The following is a 10,842-nucleotide window of genomic DNA, read 5'->3' as shown; positions in this document are numbered from 1 at the left end:
ATATTATTAAATCGTCTATGTAAGCCATTACATTGGTTAAGCCTTGCAAAACATGATCGATGAATCGTTGAAATGTAGCACCCGAGTTTTTAAGACCAAAGGGCATGGACAAGTATTCGAAAAGGCCGAACGGGGTTGTAACTGCAGTCATCGGAATAGATTCCTCCTCCAGCGGAATCTGATGGTATGCCTTAACCAGGTCGATCTTTGAAAATATTGTTGAGCCTTGTAACCTGTGAAACAAAGTTTGAATTTTTGGGACCGGATATTTGTCTTCTACTGTCATTTTGTTTAACTGTCTGTAATCACCACACATCCTGTAAGTAGACCCATTTTTGCTTGATTTAGGGACCATATGTAGAGGACTAGCAAAAGGTGAATCGGACCTTCGTATAATGCCGGCTTCCATCAGATCATCGATTTCCTTCTGAGCATGACGAAACTTCTCGGGAGTCAGAGGGCGTGGTCGAGCAGAACAGGGGTACCCACTAATCACTATTTTATGCTTAATTCTATGCTTCGGTGGGTCTTTGCGGTTTGGAGGTCTGGTTAGATCAGGGTACTTAGCCAAAATCTTCATAAAGTCGTTTTGTGGAACAAATGGTCGTGGAGCTTGAATGTTGCATATCATCTTTTCCACCAGATATCCGAAACACTGTTGCTCTTGATCTCTCAAGTATTTTCGATCGAAGTCCAGCGATAAGGAAAAGTGAGCCAAAAAATCCACACCAATAATATTATGGGACACATCTGCAATCATAAAAATCCATTTAAATGGTTTAGTAGTACCAATCTCTATTGTCATGGAACGGTACCCGTAGGTTGCGATGGGGGAACCATTGGCAGCCGCCAAAGTACGATCAGTGATTTTATACTTCCGCTCAGTTTTACTCGGTTTCACCACTGAAATTTCAGCACCCGTGTCGATAAGAAATAGAGTTCCGGTACGTTGATCTCGAACATGAGGAAGTGGGCTTCTGTCTTGATTCTCCACATCCGCCACTATTGACGTGGATTCCATCCGTTTCCCTGGTTATATGCTCTTGGACGCCATTCGCATGGTGCTGTGCATCGGAATGCTCTATTGCCGAATCTCTGATGATAAGAACATAATTGATTAAGATTTTGCCTTCCTCGTGACTGAGGATGGTTGTGCTGGTTAAATCTAGGTGGGCAAAAATTGCTCGAGTCCGAATATCTATAATGAGGTGATTGGCATTCAGAGGTTGAAGGCTTATTAGAAGGTGAATGTTGGTTTAGAAGAGTTTCCATTTTCTCCTCCAAGTGACTAAGACGAGCTTGAAGGCTTCTTCGTTCGTTTTTAGCTATGGATTCGCTCAAAGCGGTATTTCCTGTAGAAGCGGAGGAAATATTATGAATTCCGGGTGATGGAGAGATTACAACCATTTTATCCGCGGCTTCCGCTAGCTGTTCCACGGAGGATTCAGTCATGGTGCACAACGAGAGGCGGATGCTTTCTGGCATGCGTAGTATGAACATTTCTTTTAGCATGCTAGGGGAGATATCTTTTCGCGCTAGAGTTGCCTTTAAGTGTATTAATAAGTCTGAAGGCCGTCTGTCACCCAAGTGTGTTGGATTGAATAATTCCGCCACCCTGCTACTCATTGATGGTTCAAACCTGTTTAATAAACGAGATTTAATGGAATCGTAGGTAGGCTCTTCAAACAGTAAATCCTGGATAACTAATAAAGGTTCCTCAGTTAGATGTGTTACTAATATATCTGTGCGGATATTTTCGTTTGTAATGTTCCAGAATTTTAGCCTGAGTTCCAATGCGGCAAACCAGATGGAAGGATGTTGTTTATTAAAATCTATGAAAATCTTTCTTCCTGGTTGGTAATTCAAAGAGGGTGTTTGTTGTTGAGATGCTACTGGTTGAAATGGGTCAAATGTGAATGGATCAGTAGCGGGATTGTTTGATTTGAAGGGAATCTTTTGAGTCAAAGGGGGATGCGAAAATTTGTAATCTGGTAGGCCTACGAGTGGTAGGTTACCTGGTGTTGTCGATCTTGATGCTCCTTGTTTCTTGTCCATCTCGCTTCCCATTGTGGGGCTTCCCATTCCCATTGTGAGTTTTGCTCGTGACCTAGTGACCATCTGATGTGACGACGCCAGGGTTGCTGTTCCTTCCTTCCTGCCAGTATATCGTAATCGATCGCACTCCTGTTATAAACTGAACTGTCGGGGTCACCAATGTGCGCGATACGGTCTACTGGTTCACTTTTCTTTCTTCGGTCTCAGTTTTCAACGACTTGCAAAATGAAGAGAAACAATAATTGTGCACTTTTGTTTTATTAATTCAGTTTCTTCTCTCTCGTGATAAGCAAAAAATGAATAACCGTCCTGTAACTCAACCAACTTAAAACTGATGCATTTTTCTCCCTAGTCAAAAAATGAAACGTGTAACTTACAAAAAATGTGAGATCATCTGAAGGCAAGCGCGAGACTAATTTAGTTTCTCGCGCGGGCTTGCGGTGGTCGAAGCCAAATGTCACAGTAGCACCGGCGGTCATTCAAGCACTACTTAGCGGCCATGGCCGCAGGCTGCTTTAAGGCTTGTGGCTTGACAGTAGGTTACGTCATTATAACATAGCATGATGCCCTTCTTTGTATACCGGGCACTTGTAGGCTATCATTACTCAATACATAGTGAGCTGATAGATTAGCATTATCGTTATATCTTATTTTAAAACTTGAAAAAAAATTGGCCTTTTAGTAAACAAAAATGCCCTTTTTTGTAATCTTGCCCCCCCAGTCAAAAATCGTTCCGGCGCCCCTGACCATAGCCACTTAAAGATGTTCTGATTGGTTGGTGGTGTCATTGCTATCATTGAGATCTTATTGGGAATTAACCTGTTAAAGTGGCTACCTTCTGCTTCATTCAAAACACGTGTTTTTCGCATGTTGTCAACTTTGTTTTTAATAAACTTAGATTTTTCACAGATTAAAGATAAGAAACAAAAAACTACTAAAAGCGTAGTAAAGGCGACAAGAATTACCAAACAAAGACTGTAGCCGATTTGCTATAGTGGTTAATACAGGAGTAAAAAACTTGTTTCGTTAATCGTCTTGGTAGGTTGGTGTAGCAGCTGGGAGTCAAGTGGCGCAGACAGGTGTTTATTGATACTCAGGGGCGCCGGAAGCGGGGGGCGAATGCCCTCCCTGCCCTCAATTTTTCTGCAGATGGAGGGGCAGAGGGGGCAATGGTGCCCTTTTAAAGTCATGTAAACTACTGCACATTTTGCAATATAACAATTTCTGCTATTCGCTTTTAGCCTAATTATAATCTTTCATTTTTGCCTCAAAATAATATTTACGGCACAAAATTTTGCAACACAGTACGGGCCTTAAATCTCGTTTTTTTTTTCGGCAGCCATCGTGGCCTACCGGGAGCTCCCTCTCGGCGGCCAAATCTGCGTGCTTGGAGGCCAAAATACAAAATAAAAAGAACGATAGCACAAGTAAATAGAATTAAACTTGCAACAATGCTAAAATCACTTAGCGTTGTTGAAGTCTGGGCCTGGGCGACGTCCTACAATAGAATCGTTGCACCACGCAATAACTGCTTTATCGCGATTGTAATCCAGTACTGCGGGACCATCTAACGACACTCGCACGAATGTCTCCAATGTAGCTGATTTTAAAGAAGTTCGTCACTCCCATAGAATTCTTTTTAGCAACGAAAAACAACGTTCGACTTGTGTTGACGATGACGGCAAGGTAATAAAATAAGTATTTCAATGATGTGAAGGACATTACTAAAAGAAACATTTGCAATGATCAAAAAATGTTTTCCCCTCCGATGTCAAACTAACCAGTCTAACCTAGTTCTCCTTTTTAACAACGATTCTATGTCCGACAACATCGAATCGACATAAAAACGACAATAATGCCAGCCGATGTAAATTAGCACTTTGGATTAGGAATTTGTTAAAATAAACGTCGGAAATTACAAACAAGACTTACAGCGCTGGTGATCGCAGATGGATATATTCGATCAATAACAAACATTCCCGCACAATGCAACAGTGGCGGTTATGACGCGCTGACCTAATTTTGCCTCACTCTTTCATACTACATATTTTCGACAGTTAATCCACGATCATTCTATCGCGAAATTAAATAATTGGCTAGGAAGAGACCGGCGGCCAAACTTGGCCAATTGAGGAGGTAGCACCGGCGGTCATTCAAGCACTACTTAGCGGCCATGGCCGCAGGTTGCTTTAAGGCTTGACAGTAGGTTACATCATTATAACATAGCATGATGCCCTTCTTTGTATACCGGACGCTTGTAGGCTATCATTACTCAATACATAATGAGCTGATACATTAGCATTATCGCTATATTTTATCTTAAAACTTGAAAAAAAATTGCCCTTTCTGTAAACAAAAGTGCCCTTTTTTCGTAATCTTGCCCCCCCCCCAGTCAAAAATCGTTCCGGCGCCCCTGTTGATATTGATAAACTGCAATCGGTACTGTCTCATGCTGGGTCCTATAATTACTCCTTAAATTTGTGAAATAAAAAAGAAGTATGTTACTTGAAGTGAAAATTTTTTTATTTACAATCTAAACTGCCATCTTCTACTTTCTTTGTTAGACAGTTAGTGTAAACGTACGGTTTACAACATGTAGATATAGACAGACGAATGACAGCGTGTTTCAATCATTAAACTTTTTTTTCTGCAACGCTAACCTCATCATACTTGTGTTTTTATGTTTTGTACCATAATGATAAGAGCGCATTGGACAAATGCAAGTGGTGGCTTTGCCAGTATCTCAGCAATTCTGTGACAAAACTCGTAATCATCGAGGTTCAAAAACATATAACAATCAACAGAACATGCCTAAAGTTGACTTTTAAAACAAGACACAAAAGTACAAAAAACAGTTTTTAAGTCTAAATATCTTTATCATTGAACAAGACTGCAGAGCTTAGGTAGGTGTCTTTATCTGACTTGATGGTATGTTGTTTAAGGACAAGCTTTACGCTTTATCATTGATCTTTACATAACCTATCACGTTCTTGTTAATTTGTTTCACTAATTTGTTTCGTGTTAATAAAAAAAGTATTGCAGACTATTGTAAAAGTATGAATTTTTATGTATTTAAATAAGCCTACAACGCTGGTAGTCGTTCAAGAATTTTTTAGCAGTCATCGCATGGATGATGGCCATCTTTTGTGTGATACGCTATAGACGGAAAGTCAATTCAAAAACATTATCATACTGCAGATTTACGAAGTTATCTTGACGTATTTGTTTGTAAAGTAATTTTTTCGATTTGCAGTGGATACATAAATAAAAAGGCTAAGAAACGTCCTTCCACGAGCTTCTTGTCGGAAGCAGCTAAATGTGAAAGAGATTAAACTTTTTCAACAATAATAGCTTCTTTATTCTCAGTTCCTCTATATTACAGCATATAGACTATTGTAGCTGCATTATGTCAGTTACAGAAGAATTTGAAATTGCTGAAAAACTTAAAAAAGTTTGTTATCCAAACGGCAAAGAAAAAGATGTTAAGGAATCCGCAAAACTTTTACATCAGATGGGAATTATTTATCAAAGTAGAAGTCCAGACAAAATCAGTCTCATCCAAAGTGCTGCCTTGATGAACGCAGCGATAACAAGAAAACCCGATAACGTGGCAGAGATGGAAAGGAACTTGCAAAGTCTCTGCAAAGAAATTCTTCAACAAGCAGGAGCAATGGAACAACAATCCGATTTAGTGGATAAAGCAAAATATGTCAAAGAACGTGTCAACCAAATGAGAGAATTTGTAGAAAATGCTTTACTTACTGTAAACAAGATTCCAGATGACTTAAGTGAACAAGAATTACAAGAAAAGGAACTTGAAAAAATTAAAAACATGCAAAGGATTCAAGATCAGATAACTGCTGACTACACGTCAATTATGAATGAAGTTAGTGATTACTGCGAACAAGTAATGGGAAAGCGACCTTGTAAATACAGTCTTGTAGGCATGGGATCACTTGCCAGAAAGGAAATCACTCCATACTCGGATTTCGAGCACATAATTGTGTTAGAAGAAGAATCTCAACAATCAGACAGTTATGAAGCTACATTGGATTATTTCAGATGGTTTTCTGTTATTTTTCAGGTTATTCTGATCAACTTACAAGAAACAATATTGCCAAGCGTATGCATCAATAGTTTGAATGATACAACCAAGAAAGATGGAAATTGGTTTTTTGATGCTTTCACCACTCGTGGTATCTCTTTTGATGGCATGATGCCACATGCTTGCAAATTCCCACTTGGTCGACAGCAGATCACAAAAGAAAAACCGTGGACAACAGAATTAATTAAGCCAGTGAGTGAAATGCTCAATTATTTGAAATCCAAAGAATCTTTAAAAAATGGTTATCATCTGAGTGATATTCTCACTAAAATAACATTTGTTTCTGGTAAAAAAAAAATTTACGACCAATTTTTTGATGGTGTACAGAAAACATTAAACTCGATTCCTAGTGAGATTCTACAAAATGAGATAGTTGAACAACTCAAAGAGGATTTGAACAATTTTGCAATAAAACCAAGTCTTTCAGTTGTATCAGAAACAAATGAATTCAATCACAAGAGAATTGTTTACCGAAGCATAACATTGTTCATGTCTGCCCTTGGAAGATTGCACAAGATTTCTACCAATTCTTGCTTTGACATTGCTGCTGAACTTTACAAACAAAAGACGATCAGCGAATACGCAATGAATAAACTTTTAACTTCCATTGCCTTGGCACTTGAAGTAAGATTAAAACTTTATATGAACAACAAAGGACAAGTGGATTTGGTGAAAAACATCGAATCGATGAAAAGTTCAAGCATCAAAAATTTGAATTTAACCGACGTTCTTGGAGAACAAAGTTGCCTCAACTTTTTTCAAATCGCTTATTCATTGCAAAGCGACATTTGTAAACAATTGCAAATCAAACCTGCACATTTTTATTTCAATTTAACTTTTTGTTGAATGTTCGCATCTGCAATTTTCTGAACTTAAAAGATTTTGCAACTGACTTAATGAAATCACTCATTGACAATCCAATAAAAAATTCACTATTACTTGATTTTGAGGTAAGTCTTCGTTTGTTAGAAAGTGACATCCAAACAATTAAGCCTAAAGCTAAAAAACTAACACATGACAATCAAACTCAGACAACGCAAAAGAAACAAGAAGTATATTGTGAAATTTGTGAAACTTTGTATATTATGGGTAGTTACAACGATGCAATCGATTACGGTCAAAAATATCTTCACACCACAGGAAATGTTCCTGCAGAAAACAACGAAGAGAAAAACATCAAAACATTCTCACGAACAATTACAATTGTTGCAATGTGTTACTTTAAAACACAACAATACAATGACGCTTTGAAATATTTCGAAATACTGATGAAAACTGAACAAGAAAATGTTGCACCTGGCACCTTGAACTATATTGGGCGTTGTTTATATGAAACTAACAAATATGAAGAAGCAATGAGTTATTTTCAAAAAGCACATTAAATCAACCAAACAATGTCATTAGATGCAGACAGTGATAGGGATGTGGCAAGCAACTTGAACAATATTGGGCTTTGTTTATTGGCAACTAACAAACATGAAGAAGCCATGAGTTATTATCAAAAAGCACTGAAAATCTACCAACGAGTGTCATTAGATGCAGACAGTGATAAGAATGTGGCAGGCACCTTGAACAATATTGGGCTTTGTTTATTGGCAACTAACAAACATGAAGAAGCCATGAGTTTTTATCAAAAAGCACTGAAAATCTACCAACGAGTGTCATTAGATGCAGACGGTGATTGGTATGTGGCAATAAGCTTGTACAATATTGGGCGTTGTTTATATGAAACTAACAAACATGAAGAAGCCATGAGTTATTTTCAAAAAGCACTGAAAATCCATCAACGAGCGTCATTAGATGCAGACAGTGATAGGAATGTGGCAAGCACCTTGAACAATATTGGGCTTTGTTTATTGGCAACTAACAAACATGAAGAAGCCATGAGTTTTTATCAAAAAGCACTGAAAATCTACCAACGAGTGTCATTAGATGCAGACAGTGATTGGTATGTGGCAATAAGCTTGAACAATATTGGGCGTTGTTTATTGGCAACTAACAAACATGAAGAAGCAATGAGTTATTATCAAAAAGCACTGAAAATCTACCAACGAGTGTCATTAGATGCAGACAGTGATAGGAATGTGGCAAGCACCTTGAACAATATTGGGCGTTGTTTATATGAAACTAACAAACATGAAGAAGCCATGAGTTATTTTCAAAAAGCACTGAAAATCCACCAACGAGTGTCATTAGATGCAGACGGTGATAGGGATGTGGCAGGCACCTTGAACAATATTGGGCTTTGTTTATTGGCAACTAACAAACATGAAGAAGCCATGAGTTATTATCAAAAAGCACTGAAAATCCACCAACGAGTGTCATTAGATGCAGACAGTGATAGGGATGTGGCAGGCACCTTGAACAATATTGGGCTTTGTTTATATGAAACTAACAAACATGAAGAAGCCATGAGTTATTTTCAAAGAGCACTGAAAATCTTCCAACGAGTGCCATTAGATGCAGACAGTGATTGGTATGTGGCAATAAGCTTGAACAATATTGGGCTTTGTTTATTGGCAACTAACAAACATGAAGAAGCCTTGAGTTATTTTCAAAAAGCACTGAAAATCCACCAACGAGTGTCATTAGATGCAGACAGTGATAGGAATGTGGCAAGCACCTTGAACAATATTGGGCTTTGTTTATTGGCAACTAACAAACATGAAGAAGCCATGAGTTATTTTCAAAAAGCACTGAAAATCCACCAACGAGTGTCATTAGATGCAGACAGTGATAGGGGTGTGGCAATAAACTTGAACGATATTGGGCGTTGTTTATATGAAGCTAACAAACATGAAGAAGCCATGAGTTATTTTCAAAAAGCACTGAAAATCCACCAACGAGTGTCATTAGATGCAGACAGTGATAGGGGTGTGGCAATAAACTTGAACGATATTGGGCGTTGTTTATTGAACACTAACAAACATGAAGAAGCCATGAGTTATTTTCAAAAAGCACTGAAAATCCACCAACGAATGTCATTAGATGCAGACAGTGATAGGCATGTGGCAATAAGCTTGAACAATATTGGGCGTTGTTTATTGAACACTAACAAACATGAAGAAGCCATGAGTTATTTTCAAAAAGCACTGAAAATCCCCCAACGAGTGTCATTAGATGCAGACGGTGATAGGTATGTGGCAATAAACTTGAACAATATTGGGCTTTGTTTATTGGAAACTAACAAACATGAAGAAGCCATGAGTTATTTTCAAAAAGCACTGAAAATTTACCAACTAGTGTCATTAGATGCAGACAATGATAGGGATATAGTGATTACCTTGGAAAATATTGGAAGTTGTTTATTTCAGTCTAATAAACAAAAAGAAGCTATGAGTTATCTACAAAAAGCACTGAAAATCAAACAACGAATGTCATTTGGGTTAAATGAAAACGTTAAGTTTTTCATTGATCTTTCTGAGAAAAACATTTGTATAAAAAAAGTTGATAAAAGTTCATAAGCCGTTTAATCATGTAAAATAGAAAAAAAGCGTTTTCTTTTTATTTTATTTTTCAGTCTACCGATTTTGTGGTAGATCTATTTGTTTAGTGCTTTCAAAATCTTGTTCACGTTTTTAGCATTTATGTCTTCAAAGTTATTACTTTTTCAATTCAAATATTTCAACACTTTTTATTTCATTGAAGTAAAAATCTGATGTATTGACCAGCTTGACAAAAAGTTCGTTACTTGATATGTTGTGCATTGTTTTATTAATTGAAGCATAATCTTGTTGTGCTTGTTTATACGATGAAAATTTTTTGTTACAATTGTTAATATTTGCGTCATATTAATGTACAGCACTATGGCATCTGCGTGAGTTTCATGAGTGTGAGCTTGTGTGTTATATCACGCATTGGCAACGTATGTGGTTTAGCAGCAAAATAAGAGCAAACCACTGACGCTTTAACAACCTTTAAAAACTTTATAAAATGAAAATTTAAAATTGCTATTAAAGAGATGTGTTGCAAACAAGTATTTTAGAATGCTGTAATATTTGCCCTCATGCAAATGTGATGTCACTATTTGTTTTATTACATTACACTTACGAATTATTATACTTTGTCACTCTCGTAGTTGTTTTTGTGTTTTTGCTTTATTCGGATTCTGTGACGTAAAGTAAACTTGAAACCAATCAAAGTATATTTTTAGCATTGAATCCTTAGCTTTGTTATTATGAATGGTTGTGTTTGCTTTGACAGGAATATTTCAACCGGAAAATGTTTCATTTAACTTTAAATTAATAATGATGTTGATTTAATTTCATCATTCTGAACGTAATTATAATAACAACAGTGATGTACGAGACTAAATTTTTTCGAGTTTTCATTAACCCTATTCGGAGTAACGGTAGATGGGTTCCGTCTTTACCTAATGGGTTAGATCCGACATATAATTTTGCAATCTACAAACATCGCGTAACAATTATTTATTATACAAGCAGAGTTGTTCCCTGTCATAATAACCCAGCCAGCAAAATTTCTATTTTTAACATGGTTTTAACGTCTGACAACTTTAAAACGATGTAAAACTGACAATATTTGCTGGCTGAAAAAGAACAGAACAGTTTTATGAATTTGTAAATTCAAGTTATGCAAACAAACAATTCGAAATAAGTAAAAATGTACAGAACAAAGCGATGTTTTCATAACTTGAGTTTTTCTATTGGCCTACCTTATTT

General features: G+C 37.1%; 1 protein-coding gene across 1 annotated transcript; it reads left to right on the top strand.

The window, feature by feature from the left end:
* The first annotated feature begins 5,461 nt into the window (after positions 1–5,461).
* Positions 5,462–7,006, top strand: LOC145784065 (uncharacterized). Its single transcript, XM_082595819.1, has one exon. It carries the CDS (start codon positions 5,462–5,464, stop codon positions 7,004–7,006), a length of 1,545 nt encoding a protein of 514 aa, XP_082451945.1.
* Positions 7,007–10,842: the final 3,836 nt, after the last annotated feature.

Source organism: Aplidium turbinatum, chromosome 15, assembly GCF_918807975.1.
Source record: "Aplidium turbinatum chromosome 15, kaAplTurb1.1, whole genome shotgun sequence".
In the NCBI taxonomy this organism is placed as follows: Eukaryota; Metazoa; Chordata; class Ascidiacea; order Aplousobranchia; family Polyclinidae; genus Aplidium; species Aplidium turbinatum.
This window is presented reverse-complemented; position numbering and strand designations above follow the sequence as displayed.

Bases quoted from the DNA above. Each gene is read 5' to 3' on its own strand.
- LOC145784065 (XM_082595819.1), top strand. From the start codon at position 5,462: ATGTCAGTTACAGAAGAATTTGAAATTGCTGAAAAACTTAAAAAAGTT.